The 19,502-nt window shown below is 41.3% G+C and overlaps 1 protein-coding gene across 2 annotated transcripts in view; it reads right to left on the bottom strand.

Annotated features, from left to right (window-relative positions):
• HDAC9 (histone deacetylase 9) overlaps positions 1 to 19,502 on the bottom strand; it is a 666,736-nt gene that overhangs the window by 519,864 nt on the left and 127,370 nt on the right. For both annotated transcript variants that reach the window (XM_039523937.1, XM_039523938.1), the window contains one exon: positions 19,365 to 19,499. In XM_039523937.1, coding sequence (XP_039379871.1) covers positions 19,365 to 19,499 — 135 coding nt within the window. The remainder of the gene's footprint in view (positions 1 to 19,364; positions 19,500 to 19,502) is intronic.

The raw sequence follows: 19,502 nt of genomic DNA, 5'->3' as shown, positions 1-19,502 counted from the left end.
AGGAGAAGAATGCAGCATGCAAACTACAGGTCACATCAAAATCATCACGCTTACAAAGAAAAGACAATTACCAAGAGAGTTTAAATAAGCATTCAGGTCACTCTCTACCTAAATACATTATTTATTTATTTATTATAAACGGGACTGCCCTGAAGTCAGATTACAATTAAAAATATTGGCTGTCAGTCCAGCTAATATTGCTGCTTTGCAGCACTTTATCTGGTTCATTTTTATATGACCTGGAATGCAAACAGTTGCAACAAAAGGCAGTAGAAGTAGATCACAAAAGACAAATATGGGTCTTCAAGCAGGATCCTTACGTTGTATGTTTAGGGTAAAGGGGTTATGAAACCTGGACCTCTCAGTATTCTTATTGAGCTGATCTCAAAATATAATCTCTCTTTGCAACCTAACAGACAGCTAGAATCCAATGTAACATTGACTTATGAAAGGCATGGGTCCAAACAAATACTAAAATGTATTCTGGATGGTTGCTGGTCTGTTTATCTTACTTCTGTTCTCAGGTCCTTTTTAGGGACCTGATCAAAAGCTCATTAAAGTCAATGGAAAGGCCCCCATTCACTACGATGCCCTTTGGCGCCTACTGAATTGCACTGAATGCACACTACAAAAACAGCTCTTGCCTCATTAAAAAAACAAACAGTGTTATCTTGGAAAGGGGTCTAAGTGAATGAAATATACTAACACTCTTGAGTATTTCAGCCCTTCCCAAATCAACTCCTGGGCAGAACTGGATGCTTTAAAACTCTTCTGTTTGCATATGGCAAACAAAGCTGTGAAGCAATGGCCAGGCAATAATAAGATAAAGAGATGAAGAGAGGTGTGTAATACGCAGCAAGGTCTCATACCATCTACCTTGCCACAGGCAGGAAGTTCACTCTGTCTTTAAACAACAGTTCCACAAATAGATACAGTCTTCTTGCCTTTTCTCAACAGCGTTTTTAGTATGTGGTTTAATACAGTGGTTCTCTGAGCAAACAGATCTGGCACTTACAGCAACTAGCAAAATACCATTGAGTATCTTGTTGAATGTAAAGCTAACCAAATAATACAGTTACCAAATATTCTACTATTTTTTCCAAGTCTGCCAGTGATAGATACTACTTCTACATCACCCTGAAAACAGTGCTCCATTCTTTTATTGATTTTTCTTCAGCTTATCAAACCTATCGAGAGAGAGAGAGAGAGATTCTCTGCACGCATCAGAGATGGGCTGCTGGAGAGCTGTCTACAACTACCTGATTCTCTGCCCAGATATAGCCGCACTACTGGGAGCTGCTCTAACGTGTCTTCTGGCAATAGTCGCTAAGGCCTTGTCCTCACTTGGGGGGAAAAAAGCTGTGTTTTTAACTCCAGTTAGCTAACTTGAGGTAAGTCCTAGTGAAGACAAGGCTGTTTGCAGTTTTCACAAGAGTTAGCAGATCTTTCACTCAACTTTCTAACTTGTGCAACAACTGCCAATGGTCTTGTCTTCACTAGGATCTTACCTCAAGTTAGCTAACACACCTTTTTTCCTAAGGGATTGTGACAGGTTCCCCCCCCCCCGCTTTAATATGCCACCTGATATACTGGGATACCATTGAGCCCACTTGTTCTGCCAACCTGGGCCCCCTTTACCCAGTCTTGCTGAGTCAAGCTCTTAAGCCTCCTCTAGCACACACACAGGCAGGGCCACACCCAGCTGCAGAAAGACAGACACTGAGATCAGCTCTGGGAAAACTCAGCTTAAGGCACTTGCCCCAGCACTTAAGTGCCCACCTCCCTTGGAGTGCAGACCCAACGGTATATTATCTTGCACTGTATAGAAAGATCTGCACAGCGCAAGCTCATAAAAATTTGCCCTCTCCCTCAATGTGAAGAGAGATATGCACAGCGTCTTGCCCTCCAAGATATGGATTGCACAAACTGGGTTTAATAATGAATAAAAATAATTTTATTAACTATAAAAAGTAGATTTTAAGTGATTATAAGGGATAGCAATCGGAACAAAGCAGATTACCAAGGAAATAAAACAAAACATGCATACGAAGCTTAGGATCTTAAAGAAACTGGTTTCAAGAAGCAATTTCCCACCCTAAACATTATTTTAGGTAAGTTGCAATTTCAGTAGCTTAGAATTCCAATTATTTCTTCTTACAGACTGGATCCCTGTCTCAGTCTGGACTCACCCCTGCCTTTCCCTTCAGGTTCTTTCAGCAGTCTTGCTTCTCGGGTAGGAAAAGGAGGAGAGTCCAGATCAACCCCCCATCCCCACCCCCAGCCCCCCAGTCCTTAAAAGGGATTTACCTAAGGCGGAAATCCTTTGTTTGATCTCCATCCCCCTGTAGTAGAAAAGTACCAGCAGTGTCCAAGGTATTTTTCATCAGGTGAAATTATCACCTGACCTTGTAGAGCCCATGCAGCATCCCAGGAAACTCCTCAGGAAGGTGGGAGATTAGCATCTTCAGAGTTCTATTGTCCTTCTTAAATGGGTCATTCAGGAGGATTGCCTACTGTCTGGTTGGTGTTCCCTCCAAGTACACACACAGTTGTAATTGTTACATAGTCAATATTCCTAACTTTAGATACAGAAATGATACATACATGCAAATTGGATAATCACATCAGTAAATCATAACCTTTCCAATGATATCCTACATGAGCCATCTTGCATAAAGTATATCTTAGTTATGCCATATTCATATCATAAGCATATTTCTATGACGTATATGGGGTGTAACATCACAGGGATCATCCACCACTGCGGGATAGCTGGAGCACATCAACTTCTGGCAGTTCCTCCTTCAAACCATGACACTGATCTTTCTGTCCCAGCGTGCTCCCTCCACTCGGGGCTGCAGGAAGGAAGGCATAGGAGCTGGCTACATCAGCTCTACATCTGCTAAGGACTCCCCTACACCAGGGAGATATGGGTAGTTTCTACATCAGTGGTCCCCAAACTTTTTCTGTCATGTCCCTTACCTGTAATGGAATCTGTCTGCACCTCCTCCCCGAGGAGCTGCAGCCAGGAGCTGGGGCTCTGGTTCGGAGCCAGGGACCAGGGCCGGCTCCAGACCCCACTGCGCCAAGCGCGCGCTTGGGGCGGCATTTTGCCGGGAGGGCAGCAGGCGGCTCCGGCGGACCTCCTGCAGGCATGACTGCGGAGGGTCCACTGGTCCCGCGGCTCCGGTGGACCTCCCGCAGATGTGCCTGCGGAGGGGCCGCTGGTCCTGCGGCTTCGGTGGAGCATCCGCAGGCATGCCTGCGGGAGGTCCCCCAGAGCCGCGGGACCAGCGACCGCCAGAGCGCCCCGCACGGCGCGCCGCCCTGCTTGGGGTGGCGGAATTCCTAGAGCCGCCCCTGGCAGGGACTGAGGCTAGAGCTGGAGCTGTGGCTGGGGCAGGGAGTGTGGCCTCAGCCAGGGCCAGGAGCTGTGGGCCTCAGCTGGGGTTGGGTGCAGAGTCCAAGGTTAGAGCTGTGGCTGTGGGTGGGGCTGGAGCCGGGGGTTGGGGCAGAGTGGTGCTCTCTCCCTGCCTCCCATGTGGGCTGGCCCTGGTTCCTCCACATCCCCCCCGAACATTCCTCCCCGCCCAATAGGGAGACACACCCCACTGTTTGGGGACCACAGCTCTACACCCTTTCCTGTAGAGGGGTGCTAGGGGAGCAAAGGCAGGCTTTAAAATTCCATCCACTGTTCACTATAACAGAGACAAAAACAGGTTGGCTTTCAACAAGGTGAGTAGGGACCTAGCAGCACAAACCAAAATGACATTAAAGGGGGTCAGTGGAGTGAGACTCCTGTTCATGTTACATTTGCTATTCTCCTATCACTCACTCGTTTTTCATTCTACAATCTTCCTCAACATGGAAAATACAGTTTCCATTAACTGTGCCTTCCATTGTGATTTGTTTGTTTGTTTATTTAAATGGAACAATTTTCTAAAAGGGAATACTACCATCTGGGAGAGTCTCACACTTAACTCCAAATTTTTGGCAGATCTCTTTATATAATCAGGGCAGCACCACTTTTAGCAAATTGGCAGTTCCTCCTGTAGTTACCATATTGCAGTTCTAAAGCCCTCATTAGAAGGTTAGGAAATTCCAGTGAACTCAGATTATAAAACCGCTCTTTTCTTCTTATTTCTGTATTTTTGGGATGCATTTTATCTCAGAAGGATGTGAGTAGCCAAAGGAAACAAAATAAAAAGACCAAAGCTGTCTAGAATTGCAGTCCCTCCCCACTAAGCAGAACCAAATGTTTAGCAATTTCTGCAGCAAATATTACAGCATGTAAATCTGATTGTTAGAGGGGTCTGTTTCTGACATGGTGGGTGTTAGTAGCTAGTCCCAAATCAGGTGACAGACTGAATTTTGACACTTTTTGACCTGAAGAGCTTGTCAAAGTTTGAGTCTGTGTGTGTGGTTCAGTTGGGAATAGAAATTGGTGGCAGCCAAGTATTTTTTCTTCGATGCAATCTTATTTATTTACAAGGAATGTACAAAGTCCTGTGTCTGAACGTAGAAGGAACCAAGAACAAAAAAGAGCAGTTTCTTAGCTTACTGGTGCCCAAGCCTCTCTCTAGCTTTTTTCCCAGCATTACATAGGGGTCAGCAACATGTCCGTACACGGACACAAGTGTCCATGGTAAAAATGTTGAGATCCATGGTAATTTTTCAAGAAATGTTGAATGACGCAACCCTCCCAATGTCCGTCACTACGTACGGTAATTTGGTCAAGTGTCCATTGCGCAACATGGTGGTGCCAACCCCTGGCGCCACACTGTGCTTCCGGGCTCCTGATTGGATTTTTATTGCCTTTCTGTTCTTGTCTGTGATTTTGACATCAGTATCTGCACAATCTCTCATTTATAGTTGTGCTGAAAGACCAGGATCCCAAAGATCAATCTAAAAACAGTTCCACAAGGGAATGTCTTATCAGAAACAGGTCAACTATCATGTAACACTTGTGCAGTTCATGTTTACTGTAACTAAGAAGTCAGGATTTGTATAAAAGCTACTGGTAATGAGTGTTTGTGGTGTGTGTACAAGTGAAAGGCATGATAAGTACCTGTTTTGACACTTGTGGCATGCCACAGAGGCTATACAATGCCTCGTGGTTTTAGAGTGGGTAGTCATCATCAGTACACAATCAAAAAACAAGAGACAAGTCTATCACCTCCCTAGCATACCTGCCACATATTGGTGAAACACCTCGCCTCTTGGATGAAAAATTTTCATTGTGCTGTATACTCTTGAAAGAAGTTTGAGGACACACAGCTTTTTCATTCCCAAAGTCTAAAGCCTCCAATAATGAAGGCAAATTAATTTTCAGATATATTTCTTAGTTAACACAGACTAAATGATGATTTTAAGTTCTTTCTTAGTCTAACCCGGGGTAGGCAACCTGCGGCACGCAAGCTGATTTTCAGTGGCACTCACACTGCCCGGGTCCTGGCCACCGGTCAGGGGGGCTCTGCATTTTAATTTAATTTTAAATGCAGCTTTCTAAACATTTAAAAAAACATATTTACTTTACATACAACAATAGTTTAGTTATATATTATAGACTTATAGAAAGAGACCTTCTAAAAATGTTAAAATGTATTATTGGCACGCAAAACCTTAAATTAGAGTGAATAAATGAAGCCTCGGCACATTACTTCTGAAAGATTGCTGATCCCCGGTCTAACCTCTTCAAGGTGGATGTAGTCTTCCTTTGTGTGTCTGGAGAGGACACCTCATCACTGTGCCCCAATCCTGATTTAGCCCTCAGAGTTCAATAGAAACATGAAAATGTGGCTAATTTTATTTATTTTAAAGAAAGTCTTCAAGGGGCTGTCTCTCAACAGCATAGGCCCAGACTCGGGCCAAGGTTATGTCAGATTTTTCAAGGGATTATCCCAAGAGACAGGTTCCAGGCTGGACAATCTGCGAGAACAGGTTGTGGTTGCAGAAAATAGCTGAAATTAGCTGAAATTTCCCCTCCATCAAGAGAGCAAGCTTGGCCCAAAAAGCTGGCAGCTCCGCTATGGGGAAGGGACATGGTAACTGGAGAACATGCAGAGTCAGCACATCCCCCTCAGAAGCTTCCACCTAGGCGCCTTTGGAATCTGGACAGAAACATAAAACTGCTCCCCATGGTGGAAACGCAGAGGAAGGACAGATGGCAGCAACACCACCTACCTTCTGTCTAGGTTTATTCTCTTGGAGTGGAGTGGACATGAGAGCCTGACCAAATATATTCATAACTGACTGTAAAGTAAAGTACCTAACCCACTGCTAGTGCCATATACATAATAAATAATCCTGTGAATTGGTTATGTAAATATTACATTTCTGAAATGTCTAGATGAGACTAATCTCTGTAGAGATACTTCTTTTGTTCTCCACACTGAACAGTGGCTCCTTTTACCTTTAATAATGCCTCCAACCACGCTAAAGAGGTGTCCTGAAAGTGCACTGGATGGTAGACAACAGCACTTTTTGCCAGAGCTGACATCTCAGATCACAGTACAATTGGTTTTCAAATATACAGTGTAATTCACGGTGGAATGACAGTAAAAATTGTCAAGTGCAACATCATCAGCTAATGAAAATTAAAGTTTTAGAGGATGGACTGTAGATTAAGTACACCTCTACCCCGATATAACGCGGCCCAATATAACCTGAATTTGGATATAATGCAGTAAAGCAGCGCTCCAGGGGGGCGGGACTGCACATTCCGGCGGATCAAAGCAAGTTCGATATAACAGTTTCATCTATAATGCGGTAAGATTTTTTGGCTCCCGAGGACAGCGTTATATCGGGGTAGAGGTGTATTCTCTCCCCCAAGGAAGTACTATCATAAAATAGCTAATAAAAATGCTGTACTATCAAGAGCTTGCAAACTGACCATGATAAGCACCTCTTTTAATATTAAACCCATCATCATGATGTCTGTTTTTCTACAGTAGTTTCTATCTCTGGCTACCATTCAAAGAGCAAAACATTTTATCCATTTTGTTAAGAACATTAGAAATGTCTACTAAAAGTCTGTGCATGCAATCAAACTTCAAATGCATCAGATGCTTCACTGCCTTGAAACATTCTAGCTAACTTAAAGCACTGGTTAATGGTTAGGAAAAAAACTGCAAAAGAGCAATGGAGGAAAATGGAAATTCTGTTAAAGATACATTAAAGTGACAGGATTTTTACAAAGCTGATTTCCATGACAGCCTTCTGCTCTTAAGTGATGAGATCTATCACATATAAAGCAGTATTGGGACTCTGAAATACAGCTGATTAAGTAAATTGTACTTCAAACTGGAAAATCCTCTCTCAGTAAAAAAGGATTGGTCATTAAAAACTATTGACTTCATTGCATAGTTCAGTAACAAACACTGAATATCATGGGCCAAATTCATCTCCAGTGTACTGTACTTCCAACAGAGCTAAGAGAGTCATACTAGGGTAAATTTGGCCCTAATTTTTCAGCAGGTCAAATTAGTTTAAACCATTTTATTTTTAAGAGTTAAACACATTGTTCAATGGTGAAATAACTGCTTTATATACATAAAAGCTGAAAAGCATACCACAGAAATGCAAAGTTAGGATGACCTTATTATCCTTGTTTATTCAGACTACTCCCTCAGACTATTTCAGAGTCTATAGGAGCTCCACAGATAAGATACATCCAAATGTATAAAATAAAAGGTCCATAAGATGATATTCCTAAGAATTCCTAAGCATTTGCTATTATTAGCTCATATAGGTTCTAGATTTGGGTGCATTAGAAAGAGGCACAGATGAGGAGTCCTTATCACCACTTCAGTTACACTCAGACAGCTGACATTTATAAGAATATTGTGTACTGTAATGTGCGTTACAGTAATGACAGAGTGCTGTCATGGCAGTGACTTGTGGTGTATAGGTACTTGTGTTAGGACATCAACCCTTGGAGTCCAACACTGAAAGTCAACTTCTCAATCTATTTAACAAAGGTACTTTTAGCTTTTACTGTGTCTGAGCGCACGCATGTGGGCATGAGAGGGAATATGTGCATATACATGTGCACAGTATCTAGAGATTAGCACACGGTTCCCTTTTTTCATTGGGGGAAAAAAAGAAACAGTACTGTACTTTCACCTGCCTCTACACCACCTGCAGGCTTCAGGTACTGTTAGGAGTCTCTACTGGGGTCTGGGTGGATACCATTTAAATCTATTACCATAAAAACAAACAGAAACCTGACATTCTAAATATTTTGTCTGAATTTATACCCAACATTAAGAAAGCACCTACTTCACTTACAAATAACGAAACTATAGTAACTTTCTCAGAAATAGTCTGTCACTAATCATTTAATAACACAGGCACAAATTGTTTCCATGCAGGAACTGATCCAAAGCCCACTCAAATCAACAGAAAGATCCCATTGACTTCAATGGGTTTTGTTGTATTAGGCCCTTAATCCTCACTGATTTTAAATCTGAGAGCAAAATTTTCTGTTTTATGGTGTATTACTATAGTGTGTGAGCACCTATCAAAAATTTAAAAAACTGAGCATCACAACATGGCTATGATACACACAGAACAAACACATACATCCCAGGGTGTGTATAATTAATTCCATTATACCACTAGGGAAACTGAGGTTAAATGACTTGCCCAAGGTCACACAGGACATCTGTGGCAGAGCTAGGAACAGACTTTTGACTCCCAGTCACACATCTTAACCACAAGATAATCAGTTATCGCTACAAGAGAAAATGACATTTGTTAAAATTCATTCAACATTGGGTTCTTCATTGTTCCCCATGCAACTTCACAAATGCCAATGAGGTTGTATGAATAGGCAGAATTTGGCCCAGTGTTTTGAACTAATTACTGTAAACTCTCTTGGTTAAATCAAAATAGCACTAATTGGGTAGGATTGGCTGGAAAACAAGAACTCTGTTTCATGAAAAAGTTTTGAAGTTTCTAAATATGTTTCTGAACAACCCTGGAAAAAAACCCAAGCCTTTCTTGAAAATTTGGACCAAAACAAACAACAACAACAAAAAAGAAAAAGAGGGAGGGACACACACACACACACACATATATACTCCGCCTGGGGGTTAGATTATTCACCCGGGATGGGGCTGACCGAGGTTCAAGTCCTTACTTTGCCTGATTGGCAAATGCCCAAACCACCGGGCTAAAGAGCTGTCTACTTTGCATAAGTAATTAAATATTCATTGGGCCAACAAAATACTGACTCTATAGCCCAGTAGTTAGGGCACTCACATGAAATGTGAACTTGAACTTGTGTCTCCCACATTCTTCATGGGGATGGCTGAGTGCTCCAGCCCCTGGGCTACTGACTATCCTGGGGGCTCGCTCTCTCTCTCATTTTGACTGGAAATTCTATCCTGGACCTTAGAACCCATCTCAATAAATCAGATTTTCTAATTAAAAACATTTCATCAAAAAATTCCCAACCAGCTCTACTCGTTGGGACAAATTCTGCCTTGGCTTAACTTTACTTCCACATGGAAGTCAATAGACTTGGGCAGAATCTGGCCTTGCAGTGCTTATTGGAGTGTGGAAAAATACATCCACTATTATACTTCAAGAATAAGTAATACAATCAAAAACATTCTAAAAATAACAAAGGGGGAATTTTTTTCTTGCTTATGGATCCATACATCCTTTGCATATAGAGCAATAGCCCCCAAGATCATCTTCTCTTGTCAAAATATTGTGACTATAAATATTGTGACACACAGCAATCAATGACCAAAACAAGCCCTAAGTTCCATGCATTCCACAGTATCAGAGAAGCATCTGAATGCTATGTTTTCAAAGATAAGATTACATCTAACTCTTTCCAATTTTTTTCTACTTCAAAATAATTTTGAACTGAGATTGAAACATTTTCCCATCTGTCAAAATATTTTAAGTAGAATAACGCTGGTGGTAATTTGTCAAAATATTTAATTGCTGATAGTATCTAAAATTAAGCAAGCAGCTCCCTGAACTATTTTAAATGAATAAGCTGTCAAAGAAACAAAGCATTTTTAGAAAAGTTTGCAGGATTTTGCTGCATAACTAATAAGGTTATTTAAACTGACTGGAAAACTGATGAGAGTAGTAAAATGTATATAGAGTGAATGCTGTGCTTCATTTTCTGCCTGGAGGTTCCAGGCGCTAGATCACCATATGTACATTAGATAATGAACCTTACTGGAGAAATGCTTAGGGGAATGGATATGTATCACCAGAGGAACTTCCTTGCTGCTTTCAAATCCTCCATTTAAAGTAAAATCCTCTTCTTCCATGAAGACTTTCAAAAAATAACGCGAAACCATCAAAAATGCAGTTTCATGGCTCTACTTTCAACCTACTGATTTTATATGTGTTTTATAAACACAAAAAAATTTGTTAAAAGTCAAGCACTCAAAAGTGAACAAAATGCCAGAATTAAAATTGCCTGGACAGCCTTAATTTTCCTCCCTTCTATGTATGCATTATGATACAGTCTTTAATTAAATTATCAAATATTACTTTTTCATTAGGGCTCTCATCTCATTCAGTGCACAGGATGGACAGTGCTCAGTTATTAGGGCTGTCAAGCGATTAAAAAAATTAATCGCAATTAATCGTGCGATTAAAAAAATTAATTGTGATTAATCACGCTGTTAAACAACAATAAAATACAATTTATTTTAAATATTTTTGGATGTTTAATATATTTTAACATGTATTAGTTTCAATTAAACACAGAATACAAAGTGTACGGTGCTCACTTTATATTTTTTATTACAAATATTTGCACTGTAAAAAACAAAAAAAATTATTTTTCAATTCACCTCATACAAGTACTGTAGTGCAATCTCTTTATCATGAAAATTGAACTTACGAATGTAGAATTATGTACCAAAAAACTGTGTTCAAAAATAAAACAATGTAAAACTTTAGCACCTATCAGTCCACTCAGTCCTACTTCTTGGTCAGCCAATCACTCAGACAAACAAGGTTGGTTACAATTTGCAGGAGATAATAATGCTGCCTGCTTCTTGTTTACAATGTCACCTGAAAGTGAGGACAGGCATTTGCATGGCACTATTGTAGCTGGTGTTGCAAGATATTTATGTGCCAGACACGCTAAAGATTCATATATCCCTTCATGCTTCAACTGCCATTCCAGAGGATATGCTTCCATGCTGATGATGGGTTCTGCTTGATAACAATCCAAAGCAGTGCAGACTGACGCATGTTCATTTTCATCTGAGTCAGATGCCACCAGCAGAAGGTTGATTTTCTTTTTTGGTGGTTTGGGTTCTGTAGTTTCCGCATCAGAGTGTTGCTGTTTTAAAAGACTTCTAAAAGCATGCTCCACACCTCATCCCCCTCAGATTTTGGATGGCACTTCAGATTATTACACCTTGGGTCGAGTGCTGTAGCTATTTTTAGAAATCTCACATCGGTACCTTCTTTACGTTTTGTCAAATCTGCTGTGAAAGTGTTATTAAAATGAACATGTGCTGGGTCATCATCTGAGACTGCTATAACATGAAATATATGCAGAAGACAGGTAAAACAGAGCAGGAGACATACAATTCTCCCCCTTAGGAGTACAGTCACAAATTTAATTGATGCATTATTTTTTTAATGAGCATCATCAGCATGGAAGCATGTCCTCTGGAATGATGGCTGAAGCATGAAGGGGCATACGAATGTTTAGCATATCTGGCACATAAATACCTTGCAACGCTGGCTACAAAAGTGCCATGCGAACACCTGTTGTCACTTTCAGGTGACATTGTAAATAAGAAGCAGGCAGCAGTATCTCCTGTCAATGTAAACAAACTTGTTTGTCTTAGTGATTGGCAGAATAAGAAGTATGACCGAGTGGACTTGTAGGCACTAACGTTTTACACTGTTTTGTTTTTGAGCGCAGTTATGTAACCAAAAAAAAAAAATTCTGCATTTGTAAGTTACACTTTCATGATAAAGAGATTGCTCTTCAGTACTTATGTGAGATGAAATAAAAAATACTATTTATCATTTTTACAGTGCATATACTTGTAATAAAAAATAATACAAAGTGAGCACTGTGCACTTTGTATTCTGTATTGTAATTGAAACCAACAGTGAAAATGAAGAAAAATCCAAAAATATTTAATAAATTTCAAGTGGTATTCTATTGTTATAAGTGCGATTAATCACAATTAATATTTTTAATCGCAATTCATTTTTCTGAGTTAATTGTGTGAGTTAACTGCCATTAATTGACAGCCTTATCAATTATTCAATATTTTGTTTTCTCCTCATTTTTCAGTGTGTGGCCCCATATCTTATTCATTGTACACTATTCAAACTCTGCTCAGAAGACAGAATTATTAATTTCCTCATGGGCTTCTCTGTGGTGCTCATCAGTATAGTATGACTGTTCTCTGCAAACAGTTATCTTATCTCCAGAAGCCCCGTGAGGTTAAGGAGTAAGGTATTATCCCCACTGTAAAATGGTTGAGGCACAGAGAGATTAAGGACAAAAGTTTCCACTCATTTTGGCATATCTAGGACTTGGTTTTTCAGAGTACTTAGAATTCTATAGCACTTTATATGATCAAAGAACAGCTGCCACTGACTTTAGTCCCAGCTGTGATCATGCAGAACTACTGTAGTGCATGCCACAGGTTACCAATTCAGGTACTCAAAAAATTATGAACATACAATTAGTGACCACCTCTGAAAAATTTGGTTTAAGTAACTTGCTCAGCATTACACAGGATCTATGTGTCAGTAGAAGGGATAGAATCCAATTCTCCAAGTCAGCATTCAACTGCCTCAACCATCAAAACATCCTTGGTCTTCCTACAGGCCCCCACTCCATTCATTGAACACTTTCCAGCTTCTGCAACAAATGAGTTTCTTACAGACAACATTCATTCCACTGGTATCATTCGTTTCCTGAGCACCAGCCATCCTGTGAACTGAATGAGTCAGGGGCTGATGGAATGATAATGTAATTAAAGACTCTCTCGTAATACATATGCATGGTGGGGGGACTGAACTAAGGTTGCACAGGCAATCTTAATTCTGGCATTTTTTAACTTTAGAGTGCTCAGTTGTGTAACCTTAATCATATCTTAACTTAGTTTTTAAGTGTGCAATTCCCTAGGTTTTTTAAAAAAGCAAATTGGAAAAATAATTCCATCATGTGGCATCATATTGACATCCACATGGGTCACCATCAGGGCTGGAACCCTTCGATCCACCATACTTACCACTTGAGCTATCCAAATAACTCATAGCAGTACTAGATTGTCTTCCTCTCTTCCACATTTTGCCAGTAGGGTTCCAGCAGGGCCGGCTCTACAGTTTTCGCCGCTCCAAGCAGCGCGCCAAATTGCCGCCGTGGGCGCGGGGGGGGGCTGTCTGTGTGCCCTTAGGGCGGCAGGCACGTTTCCGCGGCGGAGGCAATTCGGTGGCAGCTTCTATGTTTAGCTGAAGCCGCCCTGGACAGCTAAACATAGAAGCTGCTGCTGAATAGCCCTCACCGCGGAAACGCGCCTGCCGCCCTAAGGGCGCACGGACTGCCCCCGCCGCCCGGGGCAGCAATTCGGCACGCAGCTGCTTGGGGGCAAAACAACAGGGACTGCCGCCCCTTGCAGAATGCCGCCCCAAGCACCAGCTTGGAATGCTGGTGCCTGGAGCTGGCCCTGGTTTCCAGGTATTTGCTGATAGCAGAGGAATGTTGACATTCATATCTTGGGTTTCACTGCAGGCTCTGGAGGGAAGTGTTTTCTAGTGGGCACAGACTCATTTACCTGTTGCCCCCAAACTGGACCCCTTCTTCCCCGTCCCCTGTGACGTGCCCCTGTCCTAGATCTCTTTCTTCCCCATCCCTTGTTCCCAGGAACATTCTTTAGTACTCAGGCTTCTCATCGCAGTCTTGGTCTCCCCCTCTGGGCTTTCTATGTTCCCAATCCCTTTTCTCACTCCTAGTCTCACCCCCTCCCCACATTCAGTTCTGACCTCTTTACTGAGCCAGTCCCATTTCTCCCCTCCCATGTGTCTCTCCTTTCCCTTGCCACTAATGCCCAGTCCCAGTCTCCACTCCTCAGGCTTCTCATTCCAGTCCCAGTGTTCTTGGCCAGCAAGTCCTAGTATGAACCCCTCTGAAATCCTCATCTAAATCCCAGTCTTTCCCCCAGTCCCAATCTCCTTGTCCAATCTCAGTGTGCCCCTCCCCAGCTAACCTGTCCCAGTCTCTTTGCACAGCCAGTTCTACTTCTCCCCCAATGTCCCAGCCCCCCACCATTAGGTCTGTCTTCCCTTTCTCCCCCAACCCTACTGGTTATCAGTTCCAGTCTGCTTGTCTAGCAGTCTAGCAGCCTCCCCAACTCTCTGTCCCAGTCTCCTTGCCCAGCCAGTCCAAGCTTCCCTCCCCTCTGTCAGCCTCCGACTCTTATCTCCTCTGCAATCTAATCTGGCAGTTTCCTCCTCCATACTGCCTGGTCCATTGAGAGTGCAGGAAAGAGAGGCTCTCTGCTCTCAGGTCAGGTGCCGGGACCTGGTATAGCACACAGCAGACCAGAACTGCAATTGCAGGAAAAACCCTTCTCAGCCCCACACTGGAGCATGCCCAGTGTGGATGGAGCCTTCAGGGAATTTAGCTGTTAAATACTTGTTTCAAAGGCTTATAACTTGGCCAAATTTTGGTAGATTTTTCATGGGGACAGCAAGAGACACAACACTGACACAAAGGCCACCCCTGCCAAATTTCAAATCCCTGCTCCAAAGCAGGAGGTGTTTACTTTTTTCAAAGAAATGGTTGCCAGAATTTTTTACCGGGGCAAAATAAAATATTTTTCTTTATCCTTGTTCTTTGAAACAGCTGAACTATTTTGTTAATTATTTCCCTCCCCCCAATATCCAGCCTGAGGCATCAAACTAGCATGGACAATTTCAGCCCAGATGATTACAAGTTTGCCAAAGTTACAAGCAACTGAAAACATGGGAAGTGTTGGGCAACTTTAATAATAGATAGTGCTACCAGCACTGCCATTCACATGCAAAGAGAGAGCTTATATGTAACCTGTCTGAATGCATTGTCTGTGTCATTAAACTGTAAGATCCTTGTGGGAAGGGGACAGTGCCTTCCTCTACACTTTCACAGTGTAATCACATAGATGGTGCTCAATAAAAAAATAGCAGAAACATTACTATCAGATTGTTCCTTACCTTCCAGTCACCAAATCAGTGTCTACTTTTTCCTCTGAGACAATATTCTAATAGGAATAGATTGGGAATCCATGCTTGCTTCTTTTCTTTTTTTCTTAAACAAGGGGCAGATTTACATGTCCAACTCTCATTAACACTTGTGTTGTACACATTGAGAAAGAAATGAATTCCTTTGTAATCCTGCATGAACACATCATTTTTCATGCAAGTATTGTTACACACCCCACTGTAACAGTAGTTCTCTCTATAATCCTAATGCAACTCCCTTTAAAGACAATAGAAGGATGCTCATTGACTTCGATGGGACTGATCCAACGCCAACGTGATTTAATGTACCAGCAAATCTAGTAACGTTACACCTTCATATGCCATTCTTCTGGAGTGAATACTGGCTAGCCCACCATCTCCCCTTTACCCAGGCTATCTTACAACTCCTCCCAACCCTTTCCAGAGGAACAGTGCCACTTCAGCTGCCTCAGTAGATCTACAGATGGGCTAGGAATTACTAGGGAGAATATTGTCTGCAAACAAACAAAAATTTGGAAAGGATTGTGGTGCTGGAGTGTGTCAGACTTCAAAATTTCAAATGAAAGGCCCTCCTGAGAGATGCAAGATGGCCCTATGGTTAAGACAAAAGATTGGGAGTCAGGAGTCAAGGTCACGTGACAAACTTTGTGTGTCTTTGGTCAAGTAACTTAGAACTAAACTATGATTCAAACTATATGGAACTGCACAAAAGAAGCAAAAAGGATAACAACCCCCCTTAGGGCCCCTACTCATGCTATCCGGACCTCAGGCAAAATTCTGAGCTGTGCATTCTGAGAAGTGCAGTGTGGAACTTGCAGCCCTGAGTCAGGAGAGGCTAATGTACCTTAATCCACATTTGCACCCTCCTGCTCTGGGGGCTGGAGAAGCCCCTTGCATAATTTAGCCAGGCCTCCCAGGGCTGCCTGAGTTCCAGCAGTCTTCTCAGGCTGCCCGATGAGCTTCAGTACTGCCCAGAATCTACACACCATACATGCTGCAGCCCAGCCGCAACACACACCTCATTGCCCAGCCCCACTCTAAACTGGAACTTCCAAAGGAGTCTTTGGAAGGCAGACTTATGGCTCCCTACTGCAATGTCTGCACCATGAGACTTCTCCCCACATTGGACCAGGGCTTCTTAGGCCCTTTTACAGGGCAAAAAGTGGCTAGAACAGGAGGGAGGATCCCACTCATTAGGTCCAGGTGCATAGGTGTAGGTGAAGCTGTCTGTCTGCTTACTCCTTTCCCAGAGTAGAAAGCGGTCAGGGAGGGACAAGGAATGGGGGGCAGATGAAGTACAATTTTGGTTCAATGCCTCTAATTTGCTGGCCACTGTAGTTGAGCCAACACAGGGAGGATGGTCATTAATTACTGGTACAGCTCAGCAGAAAATTAATATCCCCTGGGAGCAAATGTGATTCAGTTACATCTCTGAGGGCTGGTGACTACCAGTGCTACTCTTGGGGTGGTGCAGTTTATACACTATCCTTTTTTCAGGACTATACCTAAAGGTAAACTCTAGCCCTTAATCTCTTTGTGCCTCATTTTCCTACTCAACTGTTTAACAAAGGTGTTGAAGGCTTAACTCATTCATGTTGATAAAGTGCTTTGAGATCATTGGAGTGAAAGCACTACGTAAGTGCACAGCAGTATTATAGCGATCAAATGCGCACAAAGAGAGATTCTGTAGTATGTACAAGGCATCGTCAGTGGGGATTTGCCGGAGACTTCACTAAGAACAGGATTAGGACCATAATCCATGGAAGATACATTTTAGCTAGTACTATCCCCATGTATCATTTTAATAGATAGCTTCCACAAGGTGACATTTTCAGTACTAGTAAAATATCACTGGTCTATAACAATGACTATCTTTTGCATGACCTTCTGAATAGAGCTAAATTTTTACTACTTCCTTGCTTAGGTATATAGAGAGTTAGACAAATGCTGTTTTTCTTCTAGACGTCTCTCTCATGCTATTTTCAGATAGCCAGATTTGTATGTGTTTTTATAACTGTCTGGATTGAAAAGCAGTATTTTATGCCAACAGGTTAAATTTTTTAAGCTCTCAGAAAAGCTGCTTAAAGCTGTATATTTGGAAAAGAAACATATACAGAAGTGAGGCTAGATTTTCAAAGAAACTTAAATTACTTAGGCACTTACATAACTGGCCAGATTTTCAAACGTCGTCAGCATGTTGAGCGCTCTGTTTTTTTGAAAATCTAGCTCTAAATGTCACAATGGGAGCTGCTGGCTCTTTTAGCTGTTTTGAAATTCTATTCCCAATTGTGAGCACTGAGCACAAGAAAACGTGGGCCTGATCTATTTTGAAAATGCGTATGTTTTCAGAATACCTACAATATGCTATGATGGAGCTACTACCATATTCTGTGACTAACCTTTTATCAAGCTAAAAAAAGCCACGTGCACTACTTTCACTTTCTTATATTATATAATGAGTATTGTGGGTGTACACACACACACACACACACACACACACACACACAATGCCACTCTGTAACTCTCATTTTTATGTTCTTCTCCTTGTTTTAACCTGAGAACTAAAGGAGGGAAAAACCCTGGGAGCTGTGGCCCAGGGTAAGTTGAGGAACTCTGTTTTTGTTGAGCCCTTAGCAAGCTGGGGAGAATCACTGACGTTATTATTGACATTGTGGACCCACATTGAAAAAAAGGTATGCACAACATGGATAATTTTGTACCAACAATTACACACAAAATTTTCAATGGATGATGCTCAATAACAAAAACAACTGCATGGGTAAATGAAAAAAATCTATAAATTGGTGGCCCTTGGGTGATTCCAGCTATTTAAGAGCATACGTGAATTTTATTGGTAAGAATTAGGAATTACTGAGGTGCACTCCAAGCAATTGTTCTCTCTCCATTTCCTACAAATCAAGTTACTGAGCAATATATTTGCTCGTGAATGGATTGAGAAAATATTTTCAGGTAATTTATAATACAACAAGTTTGTTAAAAATTCAAAATTCAATCATAAAATAAAATAAAATAAAAAACACAAAAATACCCAAAAATAGGTAATCAAAAATGAAATATTATAACAACGCAGAAACAGTAAATTATTCCCAACATATACCATACAAAATCTTTACTCATGTCTATTGTTCTCAGTTTGAAATTTGATGTATTATCTTGCAGTCCAAGTAAATATGAAAATGTGCCATGTAAATACAAACCCTCTCATACGTGTCCATTGTAGGCCTGATCCTACATTCCTGGCTCTGCCAAAACTCCCACTGAGCAGAATGATAGGTGACGGTGCTTAGCACCTGGCAGGATGGGACCCTAATTTAACTGGACTGTGCTACTGGTCAGCCAAAAAAAAAAAAAAAAATCTCATTTTCAGTTGCACTCCTGAATAATTTCCCACAATAAGAATGGGAAAGTCCTATAAAAAATTAAGTCAAGTATTTCCTCTGAACTAACTGCATTTTAGAAGAGTTTGTCTTGACAAGAGTTAAGGTGTAATTTGATAATACTGCAGGAATATGCTAGAACAGCAATCTCACACTTTGCAGTTGTTGCTGGAGAATTGTGTAGCTTCCAACTTTGATATAGCCTCACCATGCTTATGTAATGACAACTTATTTCCTCAAGTGAAACACAACAAATCTGTTGTCCAGAATAAATTTTCCTACATATCCAAAATTAGCCGATCATATTTGGAAAGCTCACTCATATCTGCACATTTACTTCTGCCCAATCTAGAAGCACCCTTTGTTATTCTCTGTGGTATTTGTGAGCAAAAAAGATTAATTTATAAGATCCCCATCTCATTCTAAGCAATTAGCTTGGGACAATAAAATGTTAGTAGTGACAGCTATATTACTATTTTAAAATATAGTAAAAACAAGCAACAGAAAATTAAAAACCATCAACACTGGACTAATTTTTTTAAACTTGCTTCATTCATTCTCATTACCAAGCATGAAATTGTTTTACAGTATGGATGAATGATCTTGGAATACCATATCTTAGTCTCAGAGGAGAAAATCCAATGCAAAGAGGAGAAATATATTTGTCAAACACTTGTGCCCTGTGTTAAAATGTATGGGTAATTGTAAGCAAGTATTTACATTACTTACCATAGCCCCAGTGTCTATTCCAATACATTGTGGGGGATACTGTAGAAAGACCCCTCTGCAGGCGTCCAAACCGTTCTGGATACGTAAGATGCTTCTCATAAGAGGCTTCTGTAATGCATCCCAAACATTTTCCATCTA

The sequence above is a fragment of the Mauremys reevesii genome, linkage group 2 (assembly GCF_016161935.1).
Source record: "Mauremys reevesii isolate NIE-2019 linkage group 2, ASM1616193v1, whole genome shotgun sequence".
In the NCBI taxonomy this organism is placed as follows: Eukaryota; Metazoa; Chordata; order Testudines; family Geoemydidae; genus Mauremys; species Mauremys reevesii.
Note: the sequence above shows the minus strand (reverse complement) of the source record. Positions and strands in the feature narration are given on the sequence as shown.